Source organism: Diospyros lotus, chromosome 14 (genome assembly GCF_014633365.1).
Source record: "Diospyros lotus cultivar Yz01 chromosome 14, ASM1463336v1, whole genome shotgun sequence".
Lineage (NCBI taxonomy): Eukaryota > Viridiplantae > Streptophyta > Magnoliopsida > Ericales > Ebenaceae > Diospyros > Diospyros lotus.
The window spans coordinates 153,973-179,841 of record NC_068351.1 but is presented as its reverse complement, the minus strand read 5'-3'; the positions used below and the strand labels follow the sequence as shown (position 1 = coordinate 179,841).

General features: G+C 39.4%; 2 protein-coding genes across 2 annotated transcripts; both read right to left on the bottom strand.

Annotated features, from left to right (window-relative positions):
* Positions 1 to 819: 819 nt before the first annotated feature.
* On the bottom strand, positions 820 to 20,053 carry LOC127790289 (cell division control protein 2 homolog C). The gene is made up of 5 exons (XM_052319702.1): positions 19,195 to 20,053; positions 18,968 to 19,061; positions 18,454 to 18,523; positions 1,889 to 2,027; positions 820 to 1,330 (listed from the first exon to the last, which is right to left on the bottom strand). Exons 1-5 carry the CDS (start codon positions 19,711 to 19,713, stop codon positions 1,238 to 1,240), a joined length of 915 nt encoding a protein of 304 aa, XP_052175662.1. The 5' UTR covers positions 19,714 to 20,053; the 3' UTR covers positions 820 to 1,237.
* Positions 20,054 to 21,158: 1,105 nt separating this feature from the next.
* On the bottom strand, positions 21,159 to 25,598 carry LOC127790288 (protein SCARECROW). The gene is made up of 2 exons (XM_052319701.1): positions 22,929 to 25,598; positions 21,159 to 21,983 (listed from the first exon to the last, which is right to left on the bottom strand). The coding sequence occupies exons 1-2, from the start codon at positions 24,866 to 24,868 to the stop codon at positions 21,482 to 21,484; spliced, it is 2,442 nt and encodes an 813-aa protein (XP_052175661.1). The 5' UTR covers positions 24,869 to 25,598; the 3' UTR covers positions 21,159 to 21,481.
* Positions 25,599 to 25,869: the final 271 nt, after the last annotated feature.

Sequence of the window (25,869 nt, the reverse complement as noted above, 5' to 3'; positions counted from 1 at the left end):
TTTATTTCATTAAAAAAAAATTATATGATTCTTTGCACTGAGAGAGAGAGAGAGAGAGAGAGAGAGAGAGAGAGACGTGGTCTAATAATGTATTGACCCGTTCTGGTTGGATAGAAACGTGGCACGTGAACGTGATTCCTTGGTTCGAAGAAGGCCAGATAAAGAAGAAAGTCAGTTTGAGTTAGGGTGGTGAATCTGTTGCTGTACTCCGCTTGGTTTTCCTGATTGCTCACGTCCTCTGGAAGCCTCCCCCCCACTGCTTCCACTTTGCGTGAATCACTTGTAGCGGAGAAAGCGAATATTGCATGTTATATATATATATATATATTCGTTTTGTCATTGTTTTATTAAAATAAAGCATCTCTGGATTGATCTCCTATTCCTATATTATATAATAATTCCCGTAAGCCTATAACTTTCCTCTCATATTCCTTTCTTCGTACCAAGTTGGCTATGGGCCTACATTGGGTCCCTTTCCCAGTTCCCACCCCTTTACGTTCAACGCCAACCCCGCAAGCCCCTGAAACTGCTCAATGAATTGCTTCAAATTAATTCTAACAACCAACCAAAATCAAGATAATTAACATAATCAAGATATTAGATTGATTTAATAATAAAAGCCCTAATTGAACCATTTTGAGTCTAAGCCTAGGCCTTAGGTCCATAGAATAGGAATAACTTGCCTAAAAAGCTCACCAACATTATACCTTAACGTAATCATGCATCTTCTCCCTCAGTTCGGTGCAAACCATGATCCCTAAGTCTTACATGTTCCATTTATTTGCCATTTTTCATATTCTTTTTGCTTACTGTCCTGAATATATAACTCTTATCATGATGGACTCACTCATCATCAACCAATCCAGAAAACACCGAAAGGTGCACCATTGTTGACACCTTATGAGCAAAGGTACAAAGAGAAGTGGGCAACCATAAGCTTGCCAATTACAGCACCTGATGCAACTAAAAATCACACACACATCAAACGCTACGTTGATCATTAGGATCCATAAACACGAGCTCCATATGCACTGAAAGAAAACGTTGATCAATGCAAGCGAAAGGTAATAGTAAAGGTGTTACGAGATAGTGTAGAAATCACCAAGATGATGACGTCCATTGTGATAACAACTGACTTCACCAAGCATCAACCCGAGCGTTCAAATTTTGCCATCATGGTGAATAGATTGAAGCAAGCGGCCCAGCAGTCCCCAATGCACATCATGGCGAAGCAACTTCAGAATTGGGACTTGTCCAAACTGTCAAAAAAGGGGTGATCAAGAGCAGCCTTGGCCGAGATCCTCTCCGCTGGATCATATTTCAGCATCTTCTGCATTTTGACAGTTCCAGCACCGGGAGACGAATTACTATCGCAATAGCGTTTACACTTAAAGACAGTGTCACTTAAGAATAGTAAAAAACCAGATCAAAGGCACGTCTATGGTAATAGTAAAACAGTCAATTCTTGTCCTACAGACCTGCACGTGAAAAAATATAATCTCCACGCTACCAGTTTAATGCCTACCGCCTACTTCCAGTTTTGATCCAAATTCAACCAGTACGGCAGACTTACAAAACAAAATGGTCACAATTTGCAAGTTGCCTAAATAATTAAATCTTGTCTTCAGAGTAAGCCAAGAATACAATCACGTTTCAACATTAACACCCAAAATTACATAGGTTCTGTATAATAATAGTTTTCTAAAAAGTGGGACCCACCTACCCCAACAGTAAAAGAAACAGATAAAAGCTTCGGTTTGGAAAAACACTGCCATGTACGAAATTACCCAAAACAGGGATAAGAGAAACTTATCACTGGAAAGTGTTCTCCATGTAAGCTAAGTTCTACATATCTTAGAAGCTCACAAGTTATAGCACTAGAAGTTACCGATAAAAGATCAACCCCTTCCGCGCCCAATGACGGAACAGCACGTGCCAAGCTTTGAGGCTCCCACTGGGGATACACATGCCAGTCCCGTAGAGAACTAACTCCTGGCCAGTGTTTCTCGGTTGGTGTTCCCAGCAACCTTCAAAAGCACACAACAAAGCTTGTAAAACATTTATATTAGAATTAAAACATGCTTTTCAATTTACAAATTCTAAGTTCATAATTTCTTTAAGAATTTTTCAACGTGTTTTTTCATTTTCTGGTACATGAATTCTGCTATAAATATTTAAATGTGTTAATTGCACTTCTACAATCATTTATATTGAATTAATCCCAAAAACATATAAAAGAGGCCCTTGAAGACAGTAAAAAAGCATACCATAATTGTTTCTCAAGGAGTATTTAGAAAGTAAACCTTATAACTTTACTACGAAACATCAGTCAGAGGTGCTTGCATCAATTCAAGTTGAGAAAACAACTCTCTTGAATATACACACTTATTCTGAACTCAGTTGAATCTCAAAGATAATGTTGTCATTGGTTCTTCCATTTACTCGCCAGAGAGGTTTCAGTTATTTTCAAAAAGTGTTTATGCATTCTTGAATAAATCGCGGAATCATGGAATTGATTGCAGATTATCAGTTAATCTAGCTTTCCTAAATCAGAACATATCTTATCTTTAGCATTTAGAAAGAAGTCTTGTTTTGGAGATTTCCTATTCTTGTTTTGTATCTTTTAATTTCTTTGTATAGTGTACAGCATATCTTTCCATTTTATGTAGGTTTCCTATATTGTATTCCTCTTCCCTATTAATAGGGAATGTAATACCATACATAATCAAGGAAGAATACAGAATTGTTCTTGTTTCTTCTACATTCTTTAACCTATTTTCTACATGGTATCAGACCCTATTATCTCTGATTATCAGTTGTGAGCCTTTATTGTTCTCTTTCATTATCCTACTGCTACATCTCCCTATAATGTCAGAAATTTCTGAAACCGCTGCTCCCATATCACAAGAGAAGCAATGCCAATTGAGCAATCTACCAGTGGGCTCCGGCTAGCAAGCTAACATGAATGCACCATTCCTACCATCTAGATGGTGGGAACTATCTTTAGTGGTCTTAGTTGGTGAGAACTTTTCTGAAGGGCCGAGGAAAAATAGCTCATCTCACCAGACCTGCACCCCTAAGGCTTTAGATCCTAAGTTTGCTGCTTGGGATGTGGAGGACACAATGTTAATATCCTGGCTTTAGAGTGCAATGCTTCACAAGGTAAGCAAAAATTATATGTTTTTATCTACCGCTAGGGATATTTGGAAAACAGTTAAGAAGACCTACTCTAAGGTGCGATATGCATAAGTTGTTTATGAAATTAAAACAAAAATTAGTAGTACAAAACAAGGGTCTTTGACTGTAACTGAGTATTACAATTGGATGAATGGCTTTTGACTGGAATTGGATCATTATCAAGACATACAAATGGTGTGTAGTGAGGATGCTATTGTTTTGACTTCTATGCTGGAGAGCGATAGAATAGTAGAGTTTTTGGCAGGCTTTAACCCTGAATTTGATCAAGTGAGAGCTCAAATACTTAGCAGGGAAAAGATGCCATCACTAAATGAAGTTTATTTTACAGTAACAAGTGAGGAGCACAAGAGGACAGCCATGTTTAATGTTCGTAACATGGAGGGATCAGCCATGATAACTAACAAAGTGCAGGGTACATGGATGAAGTCTCTGCAAGGCAGATATCAGTCCTCATTGAAGCAAACTAAGGAGGGGCTTTGGTGTTCTTATTGCAAGAAGCCAAGACATACAAGAGCATCATGCTTTAAATTGAATGGGAGGTTTCAAGAACTTGCAGCCTAGGAACCAAGCAAAAGCCTACCTCTCTACCAAAGAACCAAAGGAGCCAACTGAGAAAGCTGACTCAACTGTCTCCTCAGACCTGGGAGAATTGAATGCAGAGGAGATTGGGAAACTGAAGTCTTTCTTAAAGGCTCTTCAGGGAGAATGTTCTAGAGCTACTGACCAAATGACACCTAACCTAAAAGTGTTTGAAAATTATGAACCAATAACCAGCTCCAGGAAAATCATAGTTGCTAATGGCCAAATTGTTCCTATAGTTGGGCCAGGGAATGTATGTTTAAACCCCTTTCTACATGCCCAACATGTGCTTTACATGTCTAGTCTCTCCACCAATCTTCTTTTAGTTCATAAACTTACCCAAAGTCTTAATTGTTGTGCGATTTTTTCACCTCATGATTGTGTGTTTCAGGATCTGGCCACAGGGAGGATGATCAACCTAGCCTAATCTGCTCTTCTCTGCTCACTTGTACTCAATCTGATGCTTGGCTTCAGCATTTTAGATTAGGGCATCCACCTTTTCCTTTGTTAAAAACCATGTTCCCAAATTTGTTTCAAGGTGTAGATGTCAGTATTTTTCCATGTGATGCATGTGAATTGTCTAAACACCATCGGGTGTCTTATGCTATTAGCAATAAACACTCTTTGTTTCCTTTTTCCTTAGTGCACTAGTCGAGCGCCAAGCTAGGGCCTAGGAAATTTTTTTTTTTTGATGTAATTTGATGTTATTTTCAAGTAAATCAAAGTTGGAAAGACAAGTGAAATAATGGAATTAAGTTTGAGAAAAATAAACCACATCCGAAGGATAATGCAAAAGCAACAATAATGCAACATAAACTTCATAGTTTTTTTTCCCAGTTTTTTGTTTTTTTTTCAAAGATAAATTAAATACATAGATTAAATTGTTGTAAAATGTTGAAGGCCGATGCTTGTAGGATAGCTATAGGTGCTGCTACATTCCTTGTAGTTTGTTCCTTAATTCCAAACATGGTGAATGGCATATTCATCCATCCATCTATCATCTTATATGCAATATGAATAGAATTAGAACCCTAATTAAAAATTAATATTAGATGTAGATTTTTATCAAGTAAAAGGTATAAATATGCATAACAAACCTATATATATCTAATATATAAATAAAAAAGAAAAATAAAATAAAATAAAAACACAAACACCCAATAACCATAGAGAGAGAGAGAGAGAGAGAGAGAGAGAGAGAGGGGGGGTGGGGGGTTGCAAGAGGTACCAGCAGCGGAGATGGCGTAAAGGAGGTCACAATGGAGCTGGAGGCAACGATGAGGTACTGGAGGCATTGAGGCAACGATGACCTTGGGATAGAAAAGGGGGAGGCAACTGGGAGATAAAAGGGGGAGACGATTGAGAGATGAGGGGTTTTAGAAATGAAGAAGCCCTAAAACGGCTAAAATTTATAGCAAAAAATTAGGCGTCCCAAGTAGCTAGGCACGACCAACAGCAGATTAATCGGGTCGGCGCCCGAGGGGGCGACTAGGCCAAATTCGCGGTGGCCAACGATCGCCTAGTGCCTCGTTGGCCGCCTAGGCCAATTTTTAGAACATTGCCCCTTGTGTTGAAACCCCCTTAGCAAAATGGAGTGAATAAGAGAAAGATGAGACATCTCTTAAATGTTGATAAGGTTCTCTTGCATCAACATTCTATTCCTAAATCCTTTTGGAGTTAAGAAGTGATAACTGCAATCTATTTAATCAGCAGGGTCCCCTCAAGAGTGCTAGATCAACTTACCCCATTTCAGTGTCTCTCTTCCCACCTCCCAGAAATTGGTCTTCATACCTCTTCCTCTCAAGGTATTTGGGTGTGTGGCTTTTGTTCATGTCTCTAAACATCAAAATGATAAGTTTGACCCTCGAGCCCCTAGATGTGTCTTTTTTGGCTATTCTTCTACCCAAAAAGGGTACAAGTGCTATCATCCTTCCACTCAAAAGATCCTTGTGTCTAAAGATGTGATTTTTGTGGAAAATCAATCCTTTTCCAACTCTCCTACTTTTGGCCCTCGGGGGGAGATTATAGCTGATGATCATGATCTACCTATATTGGAAGATTCTTTTTTAGAATCTCGGTCACATCAGCCACATTCTTCTCCAAATTCTATCTCCTCTGGTTTACCTACTTCTCCTAACCCCAAGTCAACGAAATCAAGAGACTTGGCAACATTGTTTGATCCTCCAATATCAGTCCAGCCAAGAACATCTCCTGTTAGGTTCAAGGGCTCACCATATGTGTACAAGAGGATGGAACAACCTAATCCATGTGCCAAACAGGGCCCATCATCTGTCTCACGATCAGGTTTGGAACTCACTCAGTCCTCCGTTTTTCCTAACCCTACTATTTGTGCTGATCCTATACACAATGATCTGGATTTGCCTATTGCTATTAGAAAGGGTGTTAGGAGCCGCACAAATCACCCTATAGCCCATTACATTTCTTATAACAAGCTCTCCCCTAAACACACATTTTTTGTCTTCCCTTGATTCCATAGCTATTCTTAAGTTTGTAGAAGAGGCATTACAGAATCAAAATTGGGTACAAGCTATCCATGAAGAAATGAGGTCCTTGGAGAAAAATCAAACATAGGAAATGGTGCCTAAACCAAATTGAATTCAACCCGTATTCCCAATTGGTGTTTAATGTGAAATACAATGCTGATGGAACAATGGAAAAGTATAATGCCGATTGGTAGCTAAAGGGTATTCCCAAACTTATGGCATAGATTATTTGGAGACATTTGCACTCGTGGCAAAAAAGACTACAATGAGGATCCTCCTACCTTTAGCTAGTTGTTATGGCTGGGAGTTGATGCATTAGATGTCAAAAATGCCTTCCTACATGGTGATTTAAAGGAGGAGGTCTTTATGGAACCACCACCTAGTTTCACTAATGGAATAGTAGGTCATGTTTGCAGATTAAAGAAGGCCCATTATGAACTGAAGCAATCCCCAAGAACCGGGTTTGATTGGTTTTCAAAGGCTATGAAGGAAATGGGATATTGGCAAAGCAGGGGAGATCACACCTTATTCATCAGGCATTCAAAGAAAGGTACTTTAACAACTTTAATTGTATGTAGATGACATTATTGTCACTTGAAATGATTATGATGAACAAAAGCTATTGAAGGAGAATTTTGCCCGTGTGTGACATTAAAGTCCTTGGCAGACTTTAGTTTTTCTTGGGGATAGAGGTTGCCTACTCTAAGGATGGTATATTTCATTCCCAAAGAAAATATACCATGGATCCATTGGAAGAGTCAAGGCTACTAGGTGTCAAGGCAGCAAATACACCCTCGGAACCTAATCTAAGGTTCGGACCAAATGACAATCCAATGGATGATAAGGGCAGATATCAAAGGCTCATAAGCAGGTTAATCTACCTACCTCACACCAAGCCTGACATAACATTTGCTGTCCGCTTGGTGAGTGAATTTATGCATAATCCCACTGAAGAACAGACGCAAGCAATGAAGATAATTTTGTGTTATCTTAAATCAACACTAGGGAAAGGTCTTTTGTTCAAATCAGGGAATGAATTGGAAGTTATAGGTTACACCGATGCTAATTATGGAGGCTCTCTTGTGGATAGACAATCTACTATAGGCTACTGTGTAGCCTTGGGAGGAAATTTGGTGTCTTGGAGAAGCAAAAAACAAAGTGTAATAGCTGGGTCTAGTGTTGAAGCTAAATTTCGGGCAATGGCTCTTGGTTTATGTGAATTACTATGGCTGAAAATTGTGTTCCATGATCTAGAAATCCCTTGTCATGGTCCAATGAAATTGTTTTGTGACAATCAATCAACAATCAACACTGCACATAATCCAGTGCAACATGACCGCACCAAACATGTTGAGATTGATCGCCATTTTATCAAAGAAAAGCTAGAAATTGGAGAAAATTGTATACCTTTTGTTACTTCAGAAAATCAGCTAGCTGATTTACAAACAAAAGGTTTGCCTATCAAGAGGTTTGAAGAGCTTGCTTAGCAAGCTAGAAATGATAAATATTAATTCACCAGCTTGAGGGAGTATGTTAAATAAATCACAAAATTATGGAATTATCACTGAATCTAGCTTTCCTAAATCAAAACATATCTTATCTTTAGCATTTAGAAAGAAGTCTTGTTTTGGAGATTTCCTATTCTTGTTTTGTATCTTCTACTTTCTTTGTATAGTGTACAACATATCTTTCCATTTTATGTAGCTTTCATATGTTGTATTCCCCCTCCCTATTAATAGGAAATGTAATACCGTGCATAATCAAAGAAGAATATAAAATTGTTCTTGTTTCTTCTACATTCTTTAACCTATTTTCTGCATGCATCTCTAAGTAGGGATAGTTTGGGGTGTGCAATCGATTATAACCGAACCAAACCGCCCAAAAATTATGAACCGAACAGAACCGAACCAAATGCAATAACCGAACCAAACCAACCAACCAACCCCAATAAACCGAACTAACCAAAACCTAAACCGTGCTAACCGAATCGAAACTGAAAACTGAACTGGACACAAACTAACCAAGAGACCGGCTTTGTTGTTGTTGCCGACCACCTAACCAGCCGGCGATTCCGATGATCGGAACCGATCATCAGATTCCCCCAACCACGGTGACTCACATGGTGGGATTTTAGTAGATCTAGGTTTCAAAATTTCAATGTAAAAGAGAAATATAGTGCAAACTTATCGAAAAACCATCGGCGTAGTCTTCGTCTTTGGCCTTTGTCTTCTTCTTCGGCATCTGCGATGGCGACAGATGATGGAAGGAGAGAGAACAAATGAAGAGATGAAATCGAAGAGCCTTCGGCCAGTGCCTAATCTACGAAGCATCGAAGAGCCTTCATCTTTGTCTTCGTATTTGCTATCGCCAGATCTGTGAACTCGAACTCGAATTGAAGAGAAGATGAAATACCAAGATGCGAGAGAGAGATAGAGAGAGAGAAGAACGAAGAAAATGAAATGTCGCGCCTATGTGCGTGACTTGTGGGGGGGGGGGGGGGGGGTTGTGGCCAGTTCGGTTCAAGTGAGGCTATTTGCTACAAGTTCGGTTCGGTTCAGTTATTTTGAACCGATTTTTAAACAAAAATATAACCGAACCGAACCGAACCGCTGTTTTTGAAAAACTGTACCGAACCGACCGAACTTTTCGGTTCGGTTAGTTCAGTTTAACCGAACTTTTGCTCACCCCTAGGGATAGTCATGATTAGATTAACAAAAAAAAAACAGTAACCGTGCACAACGAACACAGTGAAAAATTGAGTAAAAAAGTCATAGGCACAATTACAATTTTAAAAAAATTGAAAAACAACTTTAATAACCGTAACTGACCATTATATATTGTCGTATCCCTTGGATTTGACAGGGTTTTCTCCTTTGGTAGGGAAGTTTAGGCGGGAATTTAGAGTAGGAGAGGGAGAATTAGAGAGTAGAATGAGAGAAGAATTGAGAGCAACACGATGGCATCGTTTAGGATCAGCAAGTCTTCCTTTTGCTGGTGTTGTCTTCCTCTTATCACTTGATAAAGAACCCTCCAAGTTATCTGAAACCAAAGGCAATGGAACAATACCCTTAGGAACTCCACTCTCAATTCCATTTCTTCCAGAATTTTGATCCAGCATACCACCTAATCCTTCAGTCCATTCATTAGATGCCAAGGGTAACAAGTTGGCCTTGGTTTCATTGGTCACTTGATCAAATACTTCCTAGCTTTCCTCTTGCAACCTTTTGGTAATTGCCCTTTGATGTATTAATTCTTCTTCTATCTTGTCAATCTCCATCGAATAATTTTTTTCTAACTCCAAAAACTCCTAGCTGCATCATTTAACTCTAGTTTGGGCCTTTCATGAGTATCATTTGGAACATCCTCATCAGGAACTTCTTTTACAAAAGAACCAGTGTGTTCCTTTAATTCTCTTTTAGCCCACACACCCAGTACCAAACCCCCGCAAATGTTGCTATTGCTGCCAGCACTGTCATTATCGTTACCTTTTTTGTCCATTCCACCTAGGCCAGTATACTTCTTCCACTCCTCATTGGAGGTAGGCAGTGAATCTGCTCCCCGCCTCCTCAATTTCTCCTTCGACTGTTCCATTTTAAGGAATTCATCTTTGTTAAAACTCCGATAATCATCGAAGTATTCAATAGAAAAGTTGTAATGATACATTTTGATCAGTTTCATTGCAAACTCCCGCAACTTCTCGCGGAACATATAGTCAAATTCCTCACACTCTTCATGAATCCCACTACTTGTTCCTTCGGCTAAACTCATTCTCAAACTTCTTTCCCCATGTTTGATTCTTCTAGCTACACTACTCCTTATCCCTGTTGCTGCCAACTGAAAATGCAGCCTTCTTTGGCTGCCATTGGAGGCTCCATTGGTCTCCTACGTGCATTGCTCCCCTTAGTCAAATTTTCACAATCAACATACTTTGAAGACCAATGAGCTATATACATACTGCTCTTCTTTACCTCTCCAATTCAAACAAAGTTAACCAGAATTCAAAATCGAAATTACCCTTTCTTTACCTTACTAGCAGCCTAGAATTTGAATGGAATTATTGCTTGTGAAATTCCTCTTCACTGATTCACTGCTCAATGCCTTCACCGGAGCCACAAAACAAGTTGCCTTAAGTCTTCTCAATCTAGGCGAAAACTGTTTGTCTACCTCCTACCACCCAATCAATCTTGCAATCTTGGACTTTAGTCTCTTATAATTTAGCCAAGACCCCACAAAATTTAGCAGTAGTAAGAGGAATTGGAAGCTGGGCAGTGGCCAACATCCGTTGCTAAGGAGTAACAACGAAGATCGCTTGGGTTTGCTTTTCCTCTATCACACACACACACGACTTGGATCCAGTTGGCGCCACTCGGCTGGCGCGTTGCATGACTTTGATGCAACTTGCGCTTCTTGAATTTCGCGACAGAACAGCAGACTCATGTTCAATACTCAAACTAAAATCTACTAAAATCACGAAGGCTGAGAATTAATCCTCCACCGAGAGCCCACCCAGACTCACTGGAATGCTAAAATTCGCTGATTATGTCGAAATCACTACTCTATCAATCCAAGTCCAATTCCTCCTTGCACTGGTTGCCACCCAATCATCGTTCACATGCTCCACTTAAGAATCCACCTGGCTTGCTCGCCTTCAATTATAAGCAAGATTGGAGTCTTAGCCGCGAGCCGTTAGCCATTTGCATTGATCGCTCTCTACACAAGATTACAGCGAATTCAAGATTGCCCAAGCTCTATGTGTGATTGCTGAGATTCAACGATTGCCCCCAAACTTGCTTCCACTTCGTGCCTTCCTTTCTCGCCAGAATGAACACCTTTGTCTCACCCAAACGTCTAATAGCCTGATGCTACTTCGTCTTTCAATTCCGACTCTAGATCGCCTAACTCCACCACGTTCCGAAATTAATCGACACCGTACAGCGTCGTGATAATTATTTGAATTACAACGCCTATGAAATCGTTTCTGGAATTCTTCTTTGTCTTCAACCGAGAATTGTAGGCTCAACTTCAAATCGGCTTGTTTACTTCAAAATCAGATTGGACAACTACTGAATTCCAGGCTCTGATACCAATTTGTCATGAACCTAGGGCTTAACCTAGGATCAGTTTGGGAATCGAAAGAGTTCAATTAGGCTAAGGCCAAGAACAAGAGGAAATTAGGGGGAGATTTGAAAGAATGAGGGGGAAATTAGAAGAAGTGTTAGGGGGATTAGAAGAACAGAAAAGGAGATAAAGATCAAGAAAGGGAGAGAATTCGGAGGAGGAGAAATTAGATTTCAATTCTTTAATTCCAGGATAAAGAAACAAACACATTACAACAACCTTAGATAGGCATATTTGCCTTCTAATAGCCTAGCACATGCTCCCATGTGCTTCTAACCACTTGTTAAAATATATCTTAACAATTATTATATCTCTATTACAATATTGACCTTCCATTACTCCTAAGGACATGACAATGTGCTCAATTCCCATCCAACTTTGACCAAGTCCTATTTTTTATCAAGATTCATTAATGGTCTCAACAATATGCTGAGGCCTATGGTGAGAATGATGTTTTTGGCCACGATACAACAAGCAATTGAGAAGGCTTGGCAGCAAAAGTTAGCACTAGAAGCCATTTACAAAAAGTAAGGGCTGCCGCCTAACAGTTACCTTAAGGGAGGATGCTTGCATGAAATTGATTACACTAAAACCTTCCAGCAGTATGTTTCTGATCTGGAGCAATGTAGGATGCAAAAGGATAAAGTGAAACAAGATGAAAGGAAGAAAGGGAAGGGATTCTTTGTTAAAAGGACTGAGACCCTTGTTGTTTTGCTTATTCATATTTCCATTGGTGTGGCAGCAAGACATAATGTTATTGCTGCTGAGGAGAAAGAAAATAAAAGGCAAAAGAAAAGGGAAAAACAACTCAAGAGTAGTTAGAAGGGTATTAGTTAGTAGGAGGTATTTTGTGAGTTGTCAGGAGCACAAACCCTAAACCCTAATATGTAGAGAAAGGTATGCTTGAGTTAATGGAATGGAAATCTGATTCTCTCTCTACAATTTTCTCTATTCTCCCTCTTGTTTCTCTCTATTGCTCTCCCTTATTTCTCTCTACATCTTTCCCCCCATTTTTGTCCAAATTTCTCTCTAAACATTCTGTTCTCAATCCTACTCAATCGGATCCTTCCGATTGCCAATCCAAACCTATTATGAACCCTAAGTTCATGATAGCAGCATTCCAAGATTTTTATAAGACTATTTGTTAAATTTTTTGGAATCCATTGAAAATTGTACCTTTTTTCCATATGTTTGTTAAATGCATATGATAAGCACTAAGATAAGTATTTTTTTACGAAAATATCCTTATTACCAAATTCATTCAAAACTGTATGTTAACATCAACAACAAATCTATGATTAAAATAGTGTTTTATGATTAATGTGAATTGTCAAAAAAATTAAAACTAAAAATAGTGTTTTATTTTCTAAATCCATGTTCAAAAATAGATTCTAAAAAGATGAAAGTAGAAATAATTATTGATGGAATTACAATAATTCTGCTTAGATAAATAAAAATTGTCAAAACATAATTTCATAATAGATAATAAAATATAAAATTGAATAAAATAATTTAAAAAATCGATGAAAGGAATTTGTATTAGATAATAAAATATGTATATAAAGAGAGAAATTTAAATTTTAAAAATGTATTAAATGACATTAATTATCCTATAAGGGGGATATGCGTAATTTAAGCTTATCTGTAAAATATCAAATAAATTTATCTGGAGGGGGGCCGGATAAATTTATCTATAAAAAGTTAGATAAGAAGTCACATGAGAGTTTTTTCGAGAAAGGTCAGACAAGTTTAACAAACACGTTGGGAAGGACAAACATCCAAAATGTTTTCCATATCTAATCTTTTCCACCCCATATCTTTGTTAACAAACACTACCCAAATGGATGTTAAGACAACTTTTTTGAATGGTAATCTTGCAAACAAGTAACTCTTCCTATGAATTCCTATTTATAACCAATCCCAAGTTTGGATAAAGGAAAAGGGTTCAGTTAGGTAGGTAATAGTTAATGCAAAACTCATAGGATCAAACAACATGAATTCTAGCTAAATGAGCAAATCATTTCAGCATGACACTCTTAGCAACATGTTGCACTACTATATTACAGTGAAAAATAAGCTAGAGTCACTGCATTAATGCCCAAATATAGTGTTAAATTTTCAAAGGTTCTCCCATTATCATGGGCAAAAACAACTAAAGAAGTTAATCGTGTATTATAGATTAAGAGTTGGATCAAGAAATATTACAATTTCAATAGGAAAATCTCAAGAAGTGGTGGACATGATGATTGTGCGAAAAATTAACATTATTTTCTTCCAAGAGACAAAAATGGTTAGGGAGAAGGATAAAATGCTGGCAGAATTTAAATATAAACTTTGATACTCAGGGAAAGATAAAGTACAGAATGGAGTGAGGATTATAATTGATAAGACTTTAAAGGATAGGGTAGTGGATGTGAAAAGAATATGGGATAGGATTGTTGCAGCTGAAATTGTTGTATGTGTAGAGACTATGAATATTTGTTAGCTGATATGCACCACACGTTGGGTCAAAGGAAGAATGAGTACAACTATTTTGAACTTTATCATGGCATATGAGTTCATCCTCGCAGAACGAACACTTGATCACATATGAAAATGGTTTATCAACTACCCAAATAAAATACTTTCTTTTGAAACGAAGAAAGATACTTATGTCATAAAGATTGTAAAGTTATATTGGGAGAATGCTTGGCCACTCAACATTAACCTATGGGCATTGGTGTTTATAACAAAAATATAGGGGAGAAAAATGATACAAAATGACATGCAATTGTGTGCTTAAGCTTTTGGCTAATGGAATCATCTCCATTTAATATGTGAAGTAAATTTGGCAAATCCATTGTTGCAAGGGTTTGAATAGAGCCCTTGTGCTTGAGATTAGTAGGGGAATGGAATCTAAGTCTATAATGAAATGAGTTGAGCATATTGAAAACTGAGTATATAGAATATGAGTTTAATAAAAATAAGTGTGGATTATGTTATTGTAAAACATGAATATTAAGCCATCCCAAGAAAAGATCAATTCACCCGAAGAGTGGGAAGACAATGAGGATGTTATTTATATATAGTTAAGCCAAGATGGTTAAAATAAAAAAATGCTTCCAACATTTTATGAGATAGTACAATTCCGTCAAAACTAAAAGAAATTTGTTATAAAACAACAAAAAGACCAATTTTATTATATGACACAAAATTAGGCGATAAAACACCAACATGTACAAAATATGAGCATAGCAGAAATTAGGATGCTATGATAAGTGTGAAACCATGCAAAAAAAGATAAAAATTAAAAATGAAAGTTGTAATAAGATCAAAATGATTCTTATTAAAAATAAGATGCATGAGACATAATAGGGATGGTTTTGTCATGGGACAGTGGATGGAATAGAACAATAGAAAAACTTGGTGGGATTACTGAAGACAAGGCCATAGGTATAAATAATTGGCAAGTTAATTCATGTACGGATTAAGGCTAACTATGTGGTTGCATGCACAAGGCAAGCACATCAATTTGAAAGGATAACCCAAATTTACCATTAGGATAGTTTTCTAAGACATGCACATTTGTTGAAACAAAGGTAAAAGTTATGCAAAACATAGTTATTAGGATTGCAGTATACGAGGGGTCGTGATATAGGAATTGGGATCGGGTAAGTAACTTAGTATGATAGGCAATAAATGTGGGGGTTGGCTTAGTCAGTATGTTATTTGGAATCGTAGTACATTTTGAACATTTCTTTAGGTAAATACTAAATTTAAACTAACCAAATTATATATCCTATTGTTTTTTTATAAAAATTTATGCTTTGAAACAAAGTATAAATTTATTAACTGTAATATTTCATCCTAGGAAAAATGGGCCTAAAATAAATAAATATATATGTCCTCTTTTTTTTTTACACAACATTAATCATAGAAGATGAAGAGACCACAATGTGCAAAGGAGAAGTTTAATAAAAGACAAACTATGAGAATCTAGATGTCATCGTATTCTTCATCATGGACAGGGAACTATCCTCATTGTCTTCGAGCAACCCCCTCACACCTCCCTCTATGTGCATGTGTATTTCTTTTTGATAAATAGGTTGTGATGGCTTTTAATTAACCTTGAGCCCCCCAAATCCCTTTAAACATTGGATCACCATTTTTTAGTCATCCAATTTGTGACCCAAAGCAATCCAAGTCCTTTTTGACTTGCAAATTAGGATGTTTAGCCCAATTAATAGTTCAAAGGGTGGCATTGCAACCCTGACATCTATGATGCAAAACAAAGAGTAGGCATTACAATTGTTTCAATTAGAGGTCATGTCGATCTTCTTATGTATTCGGATGTGATCATGCACAATCGCACAAAATCACGAGAAAAGATAACAGAAATTTAACATGGTTCTACCTTAATAAACTTACATCCAAGATTGCACAATGAGAACAATCCATTGTAAGTGCAATTTTCCATGGAGAAACTATAATGCCCCTTGACGACCTGGCTTTTACAGGACAAAATTGAAAACCATCTTAATCCTAACAACTCCATATAATTAATCCCCAAACTCTGCAAACTTTAGTTATCTAATTGTGTTAAACACTTTGAACACGCAATGACAATAATTAAGTAACATCATCTCACAGTAATAGATAATTTTATTGTGAGCAATGAACAATTATACTAGGGATTCTTATTAATATCGACAATTCTGATGGGATTAACAAGTGTCATATACCTATCTGTATTCCCTATTCATAATCAAGTTGAGTTACATTTAAGATACCCAATCTCTATCTGATTTTGAATTTGAGAAATTACCTAATTGTAAGGCCCAACTTTTGGGCCTTATTTTGAGAAGGCCCAAGAAGGCAAAGTCAAGCCCATAAGGCCATATATAAAAGCCTTAGGGCTCCCAAATTAGCCCCCCTTTTCTTCATCTTCTCTGTCGTTCCAACAAGCTCTCTCTCTCTCTCATTTTCTCTTTCAATTGATTTTGCAAAATTTAACTGTTGAATCCTAAATCTGACCACATTTTCATCGTGAAATCAACCCCGATCTACAACAAGGTAAGCTTTTTATTTTCTTTAGCTTTATTTTTCAACATAGATTCATGAGAGGTGTATGTATATGTGTGTGGGTGTGTTGGCCGAAAGTTTGAACTCAGATCTACAAAGATCTAGCCGTTAGATCTTGCTAGTTTTTGGATATGTTAGTCAATGAGGTTAGGGGTGTTGAATGGCTCCCTCAGATCGCCGGAAAACATCGGCTGACGGCGGCAATAGTGTGTTTTGTATTCTGGCCGAAATTTAAAAGTTAGATCTACGAAGATCTAGCCGTTAGATCTTGATGGTTTTTGGGTGTGTTGGTCTATGAGGGTAAAGGAGTTGAGTGGTGGTCTCGGATCGTCGGAAAATGTGGTCGGCGTTGTCAAATAGCTTATTTTCAAATCTGGCAAGAATTTAAAAAACCAAATCTACAAAAATCCAACCGTTAGATCTATCTCATTTTTGTATATATTGACCTCCATTACTAGGCGCTTCTAATGGTATGTTCTGATCATCGAAATATTCGGCCGACGGTAGCCGAAAAGTGGGCACAGGCAGTGTGGCTAGCCTAGATTATTTTTATTTTGGGGTTTTGGGCTATTCGAGCAGCATTTGAGTCGATCCAAATCCTAGGAGATTTAAATTTTGTATTTATTTAATTCTTATGTAAATTAATAATTTTGTTAGGTGATTTTGGAGCGCCCCAGCCAAGAGGCATTTAAGGGAATCCTGCATCTTCTATAATATTGTGAGTGGATAAATTGTATTATGGTGGTATTACATTCGTATGTCTTATTATTTGGTTATTCTATATATCTTATTCATGATCTTATTCTTAGTTGCATACGAGAAATTGGAATCTATATTGTTTCTTGTGCGCATATTGACACTTGTGATATGTTGTATATGGCATTTGATGATATTAAATGACGGTATGAAAAATGTATTAAAAGAAGTAACAACTAGAACCCTGTATGCTAACTACAGTAAATGTTAGTTGTTCGTGCACCACGTATATGTATTAGGGTGAGAGTGGGTCCACCCTTACTTGGCGACAGTGGTTCCACCATGATGCTTTGTAGGCAAGAGTGGTTCCGCCGAAGCGAATCTTGTGGGTGAGAGTTGTTCCTCCCCAAGAGAATGGAATATGTGAACTTCGGTTCTAGATGGTTAACTCATATATATGTGCATGTTTATTTGTCATCTCCTATATTGTTGTAAGTATTATTGAGCATAGCATGGTATGATGATCATTCTTGGATGCATTGATTCTACATTTCCCCCATTATAATATTCTTTACTCCTCACTAAGCCAGTGTCAAGCTTACCCCTCAATATTTCAGACTTTGTAGGTTGATATCATTTTTGACAGTAGGAGTCATGGTAAACAATTCTTCTCTATTTACTCTAATCACGCTCTAGCTACAACACATGCATCTCATCTCACGGGTTGAGTATAGAGAAGTTAATATTCCTTTCGTATGTAAAGTGAGAACTTTGAATATTGTAAGCATGTAATGGATTTATAGCCCAGTGGGCACTTTAATATCAGTTAATAGAAATGCATTTATTTTGTAGTGTATATGAGGTTGTTAAATGTTTGAAGGATTATGTGCTACATGTAAGGCTTACTATTCCCTGTTGGAGTTTATGGCTTCTAGATTTTGGGTCATGACACTAATACTAAATATAATGCTTTGAAGGACTTTCAACACCTCCAAAACCATAGGAGGAAGAATATTTACATACACACATTAACTTTATAAATTATTTTGGCAAAAGTACATAAGACTCAAAAATGAACATTTAATTAAGTATAATTTCCCCTACTTACTAAAAAGATGGATCCCATTATATGGCAAATCAAATAGCTTGAGGACATTATATTTACAGTTACATCATAGGCCAAAATATAGAGAAAATTACTGCTCTGGAACAAAACCAAAAGTGACAACGGCAAGCATCAGATGGGAACTTGGGATCACCAGGCTGCCAAAGTTTCTTTATAGGACAAATATTATACCTGAATATGTGAAGCAGCTGCTGGAACTCGGAGTCTCCAGGAAACAGAGCTTGTCTTCGTACCATTTCAGCTAAAAAAATCCAGGGAATGGTAATTGGAATCCATGACCATGAAAGTAAGAAAGACAATGCAAAGCAAAGTATAAGAAATGAACCAAGGGCGAGAACCAGGTCTTATTCCAGCATGATTTTGAGCTTTTATCATTTTTTTGTTCTAAAAATACAAAAGCAGGTGTTTTGGCCATAAAGGAACAAATACAACAATATTAGAGAATATATATTTAATCTGGCATCATTTATTTTGTTGAGAGCAGAGCTAATGTGGTGATTTTTGGAATAGGATAAAAGGTAGTCTATTAGTGTGAAAGCTAAAATGGATATGAACAAGATGTTTTTGAGGCAATAGATTGAGTGTACAACAAACAATCACAAGCGTGAGATTGGATAGGGGCAAGATTGTGGATACAAATTCAAAAATCCCAAGCCTAATGTATAGGTGTGAGAGAGGAAATTACCAAAAATGCAGCCCACAGACCACATATCAACAGCAGTTGAGTAATGAGTTGATCCTAGCAAAACTTCTGGAGCTCTGTACCAGAGAGTAACAATCTGCAGGACCAAACAGAAAAGGAAGAAAAGATCACATGTACTAATCATTGCTTTGTGTGTGTGTAATAATTGGATTAACAAAAGAAAAAAGGGGGTTGGTTGTAAGGGATCTGAAAGGGTCTCGGGCAGGAACCTCGTGGGTGTAGCTCTTGAGAGGAACGGTGAAGGCCCTTCCAAGACCAAGATCAGCGATCTTCAGGATGCCCTTGTCCTTGTCGACAAGAAGGTTCTGAGGCTTAAGATCCCGATGAAGGACGCCGTGGCTGTGGCAGTGGGCCACGCCTTTGCACAATTGAAAGAGAAAGCTCTGAATGAGGGAAGGAGGAAGAGGCCTGGGGTTGGGGCCCTTACGGTGGGAATCGATGAACTTCTTGAGGTCGGTGTCTAGATACTCGAAGACGAGGTAGAGGATGGGTTTGCCGTGCTTGTTGTCGACGTGCTCCACGCACAGGAGTCGGACCACGTAGAGGGAGTGGGAGAGCATCTGGAGCAGGGACACCTCCCGAAGTGCTGTTGGGGGAACGCCTTCCTCGTCCATCTCCAGCCGCGTCTTCTTCAGCGCCACCAACTGCCCCGTCTCCTTGTCCTTCGCCTTGTACACCTTCCCGTATGTCCCTTCCCCCACCTTCTCCAGCTTCTCGTACTTTTCCATTTTCTTGTTCTCTGTCCTTGTACTGATGATGATAAACAAACGAATCCCCTGCTACCAATGATAATTAATCTAGACTACACCCGATACGGACTCGATCGATGATGAATGATTCTTCTGTTGTCTGTGTAAGAAGTAATTCGAGACTTCCAATTGGTAAGGAAACCCTTCCCCAAATTCTTCTATTCTGATGCTTTGAAATCGATTCTCTTTTTCAAGCCCCGCATCGGCATGCCGTGCCTTCTTGACCTTGGAGTGAGTGTGTCCCCACAACGGCTCTGGAAGTGGAAGCACGTGTTTCCCTCCCTCTTTCGAAATTTGAATTTGCCCTCGCCTTTCACCTTCCCAATTCTTATTAAATCAATATTCATTGAGAGAGAGAGAGAGAGTGCCTCGCGCAATTAATATATGTTAGAAAATTTTAAATGGTAGTCTATTTTTTTAATTAAATTAAAATAAAAGTTAAATTATTTTCAAATTTTATTTTAACTTCAAGTTTTATTAATATAACTAATTTTAACAAAATATTTTTAAAATCACATTATTAATAAAATTTCAAACACTTTGCTTATATAATAGAATATATCTTTCAACTTTCAATTATTTTTTTACCTGCTATGCGTGATAAGCCAAATCAATGTGCTTTTTGGAATAAATTTCATTTTTATAAAAAAAAAATTGCTAGAATTTATAATGTGTTTTTGTCTGTCAATATTCAATTTTTTTTTTCTTTTGCTATCAAGTAAAAGCAGAAATTTAAAATATAACAATTAAATATATATATATATAATAACCATTCTATTAATAATTATATCAAACATGACAACAAAATAAAATAATTATTTCATTCCATTCTCATTTTCATCTTATTCTAACAAAATAAACCTTAAAAAGTCAGTTTATTTTCTACTTATTGCTTGCACTTTGTTCATGCCTAGTAAAATTGAAAATATATATGATGATTGTTAGATTTAAAACTCAAAATGAATAGTAACAACCACCCAATGTGCCAATCATGTCATTGTTAGGGTAATCTTATTACACACTGAGTCGTTAACCTCTAATCAGCAGAAATTTGATATTACTTATCAAAATAGAACTGGTTCAAACTAGAACTAGAATGGTTAAAAAATAAATGTGAAATTTGACATTAAAGCGCAACGCAACATAATAAAAACAAAACAAAAAAAAAAATCATACCTCTAATTGCATGCAGTTGACTAAATTGAAAATCTACACTAAAATTTGTATCTCTTAAAAGTTAAAAACAGGGGCACGGGCCAGGGCCAGGGCCGTGATATCTGAAAAAACATTTATAGGTGGATTGTTTCTTTGCTACAGTTTTTATTTGGAAACTGCACACACACATATATATTTGTTCAAGTTTAAGTGGGTTTACTTAAATAAACATGAAGCAAAACTATGTTATACTACTTTAAAGAATCAACTTCAAATAATCACATTTTAAAATTATTTAAACTAAAGTTAAAAAGTAAATTCACTCTTGATATTTGAACATGATCGGTCATACATGATGATGAAGGAGATAACAGATATGAGCCGTGAAGTTGGAAGCCCACGCACACGACGCACGTAGAGAACCTTGGAAACGGGCTATCTCGAATCTAATCACGAAAGCGTCAGGAAACAGTCGCAAGGAGGCGCGTGCTGCTGCAGGAGGCAGAGACAAATTTAGGAAGAAGAAGAAGACAAGAGTAGCACCTGGTAGTAATTGGAGTCTGGGTTGTGGTGGTGGTGGTGGTGGTGGTGGTCAGCTGGTGAGTGAATTTAGGAGTGGAGGTGGTGGTTGGGTTGCGAAATGAGGAGGAGCCGGAGGGGGGCTACTGTTGGGCCTCCAGGCAGAAGCAGTGAGCAAGCAAAGGTCCTTCCAACCAAGCTTGAGGGTGCCATTGTCCTCCACCACCAGGGTGTATCCATCGGATGGGAACATTCCGAGGAGGAGGGCAGCCTGCGAGAAAGCATTCCCGGCGAGTGAGATCCCCTTGAAGCCAGACTGCTGAAGCTTCTCCCTCCAGTTGTTGAACTTGACGTCGCCGCTCCTGGACGGTCCCCCAACCGCCAGAACATTCCGGATCTCCCTCGACAGCAGTTGCTGCTCCACCACATGCCTCTCCTCGCTCTCTTCCCCATAGCTTGCCCCTAGCGAATCGAACAATGCTGAGTAGTAGTGTATTGCCTCCACAAACCTTCCCAAGAATGACCCCGCGTGGCTAAGATCCTGTTCTACCACTGTCACAACCTTCGGTGCCAATCTACGCACAAAATTAACATAATTCATTATTAGTCACAATACCACTAGATCATGTTATTTACAGCTTAATCGAGAGTAAGCCCAGAAAGCTTAATTAGTTTGCCGGAAATTAATTAAGCACAAAACATAACTGATGATCAATGATTTAATTTATGAAAGAGCATCATTTTGACAGTTCAAGAGCCCTCATCCAACTAAGGATTGTTAGTTTATTAAATGATTTCATTTGGGAAGATGTTACAACAACAACAACATATTAAGCTTTAAATTCCAAGGGTCCGCAGCTCTCGTCATTTGGGAAGATGGTATGCAAATAGAAATGTTATAGAAAATAACATCTGGATTCTGAAATTAGTGACACAGCTAGCTGATCAGCGCGCGGATAGTTGTAAAGTTCATGCTTGGGCATCTAAATAATGTGAAATAAAAGGAACATAAAAGACAACACCATTCCAGTAGGAATTGTTTTTTTATTTTTTTTTTTTGGGGGGGGGGGGGGGGGGGTCTATCTTGATATATAGGAACAAAATTTCACATACAGAGTCACACAACATCCCGTGGCTCTTGTCATATTCTAATACTGATGGTATATGTTGACGGATTATAAGGAAATTAATTAGAACGAAGGTGCATCAACAAACAGCAATGATAACGTACGTAGATCTATACATGATGCGATAGCTATATAAGTAGGTGCTCTATATTATTAGATGCGTGGGTAGATTAGATAGCGTAGAAGTAGTTGGTTCGGACAAGATAGCTAGGCAGCACTACTACTACCCCAGTAATAAAAAAAAGAGAGATCTAGTACTAGAGAAGCCAGCATACTAAAATTAAGGCGTTTCATGAGGAAGGTTCAAGGTTTGCATGCATGAGCATCGATCATTAATTAATTAATTATATTTATTGCATTTGAATAATAATATTATATAATTATTATTATTACCTCTGCAAGAGCCAGAGCGTATGAGTGTCGGAGCCGGTGACGTCGTAGAAAGAATGTTGCAACCAGTGGATGGCAACAGCCTCCCTCTTGCTGACGTTCAGCCTCTCCGGATCCAAATTCCCAACTCTGTCGGCAACAGGAAGAAACTCAAAGGGAAGGCCCAATTGATCGGCAAAATCGGACAAGCGCTTCCCCGTGGCCTCCAAGGCCTCCATGGAGGTGCCCAAGCCCGTGAGGCGAACGAAAGGAGGTCCGCCGGGCCGGGATGCCAGGATGTGGAAGAGACCCGGCCATTGCAGGCCTTGCATGATGTCTAGGTCTATGATGTGCACCCTCTCCTCCCTCTCAAAAGCCTCCTTTATGGCTTGGTTGGCCGTGAAGTGAGAGAACTTCACGAAGGGGCTGATTCCATTGAACACCTGGAAGGCAGATAGCATCTTCTGGCTGTGGCTTTGCGGCACCGCCGGCAGGGTCGCGTATATCCCCAAGCAAGAATTCACCAACCTTGCCGACATGGCCTCCGAGAAGTAAGCGGCCACCCGCTGTGCTGACGTGCCGAAAGGCGTCGACAGTTGAGAGATCTCAAGCAGCATCTTATTTGCCTCCTCAAAATTGTCCACAGCTACAGCCTCCGCACACTTGAGTAACAAGGTCAGGAGGTGCAGACCTTCTTCGTCCCTCCTTTGCTTTCGCATTTCTTCTTTCATATCTCTGGGAGTGAGGACGATTGCGGTCGACGATGTTGATGCTGCAGTCGCAGTGCTAGTTGCGGGAAGGTCTGCTGGAGGAGGATTATTATGCTGTTGCTTTTCTTGCTGGGTCTGAGACGGAGGTAACTGCCGCGACTGCTCAACTACTTGATTCGATGACGAGAGGATGGCCGGTGTAAGGGAAGAAGGGCTGGTCGGCGGATTGTTGCGGGCTAGGTCTTGACAGTTTCCTAGGCTGATGACAGCGTTGGAGGTCGTCGGTAGTTTTAGGCCGCAGTTCAGGTACGGATTGATCGGGTGCGAAGGGGGGGCGGAATCCGGAAGGGGAGATGTCAAGTTTTCGACTCCCCCGCCGCCAGCGGAGTCAAGATAGAGTTTAAACCCAGCAGAAGACCCCTGGGCTTGCTGATCTTGCTGCTGGTTGTAGTGGTGTTGGTGTTGCCACTGCAATCCTCCAGACTCCGCCTCCTTTCTTGTACCATCGGAGGGGTAACTGGGTACAACTGGATCTGTCAAAGAGCGGAGCCTATACTCGAGAAGGATGGCAAGGTTAGGGTTGCAAGGGTGTATGATCTCCCTCACGTTCTGGATGAGCTGAGGAATCGAGACGTTGGTGGAGCTGTGGATGAGATCCTTTATGATGCCATCAATCCATGCAGTCGCCGCAGAGTCCTCCATGGAATTAGAAGCACCAACGGTGGCAGGAGTAGCACCGATATTACTGAAGGGTGAAACAGCAACCGTAGCAGCGGTAGATAGCACAACTGGAGATGAGTTGTCGGCGTTTCGACTTCTTTCGGGCGGAAACAAGGGCAGACCGGAGAAGACACAAACGGAAGGGGCCTGGGACTGGGATTGGGATGGAGGTCCTTGTCGAAGATGGGGAGGAGAAGGCGAGAGGGGGTCCAGGAAGGATGGGTATGCGTTGAAAAACCCAGACCCAGACCCAGACCCGGATGACGTCACACTCGGGTTCGCGGAAGAACGTAGCACAGTCATACTCATGATAGTGGAGTGGTTGGGACCCTGGGTGGAATGTGAGTTAGACTGATTATCATCCAAATGAATACCACCGACCAGCAGACCCGGACCCAGATAAGAACAACCCATATTGTCGGGGGCGCCGACGAGAGGGCTTTTCGTCGGGGTGGCTGTTCGGCGGATGAACCTGCTGTGGTACGGTCCACTTGACTGAACTTCAATCTCTGAAGCCGCCCTCTTCCTCACCATCTTCCCCGTCCGTTTGATAGATAGATAGGTCCTGATGTGCCGGTTCAGTAGATGAGCGACGATGAGGAGATCCAATGGATGAGGACGATGTGCCACAAGTAGTGTGCGTTGCAATAGGAGGAGGCGGAGCTAGCTTGTCAATGGACTCCCAGAAGAACTTCTACTGTTGATATTGCTGCTATAAGAAGCAGCTAGGAAGGAAACAACGGGAAATAGAAGAGGCTACCCTCGTACTTGCTTGGTCTTCGCACAGAGAGAAGTTTTAGATCCGATATGGAGTTGGCGTGCCTGTAGCTTTTTTTATTTTCTTTTATCCTGCAAGAATATTGGAGTCACTCGACTCACCACCATCCTTAAGTTCCTCCTGTGACGCGTCTGAGGGAGAGGATCCAAGCAGATAACGGGTGCACGGACTGAGACAGGAGCATTGGGATTCCTTTGTTTTTCCCCTCACTCACTCTCTCTCTCCCCCTCTCAATCCAACATGACCTCCCTGCCTGCAGGCGGCCTTTCCATTTATTGTTATTTTATCATATACCTGGGGCTGGGTGCTGGGGGCTGTTTGTCAGGGGACCTTGGGATGACTAGACATTGAATCAATTAACAAGGCCTCGGTGTAGCATTTTAGCGATGGAGAACACGAAACCTCGGAATGAATTGAGCAGTTCCCCAGAAATAGAGAGGGGTTTACCGGAACGGAAGGAGTTTTTGAGAAAGTCTGCTCGCTCGCCTGAGTGACCGCAAATAATTAATGCGGACTCATAAAAAGTTAGCGTCAAAGGCGTCCGTCCTGCCTTTTTCTCTAATAATACTAAAATCCTCCGATCCCTGGGGTAGCTAAAATTAAGTTTTATGTGCCAAGAGGCAAAAAGAAAAGACATTTCGCATGCATTTATTTCTGCGTCCATCTTTTGATCGTGAGAGGACGTTGCTGTGGGTGTGGGGGCATATTAATTTGGGCAATTAGATGGATGAATGGAAAAGGGTCGTCCGAAGAAACG

Excerpts from the sequence above, each read along its gene's own strand:
- LOC127790288 (XM_052319701.1), bottom strand. The coding sequence starts at position 24,868 with ATGGTGAGGAAGAGGGCGGCTTCAGAGATTGAAGTTCAGTCAAGTGGA. Across the intron at positions 21,984-22,928 it reads ACGCTCTGGCTCTTGCAGAG|ATTGGCACCGAAGGTTGTGA; the intron begins GTAATAATAATA and ends TTTTGTGCGTAG.
- LOC127790289 (XM_052319702.1), bottom strand. The coding sequence starts at position 19,713 with ATGGAAAAGTACGAGAAGCTGGAGAAGGTGGGGGAAGGGACATACGGG. Across the intron at positions 19,062-19,194 it reads TCAAGAGCTACACCCACGAG|ATTGTTACTCTCTGGTACAG; the intron begins GTTCCTGCCCGA and ends TTGGTCCTGCAG. Across the intron at positions 1,331-1,888 it reads AAGGGGTTGATCTTTTATCG|AAGATGCTGAAATATGATCC; the intron begins GTAACTTCTAGT and ends GTCAAAATGCAG.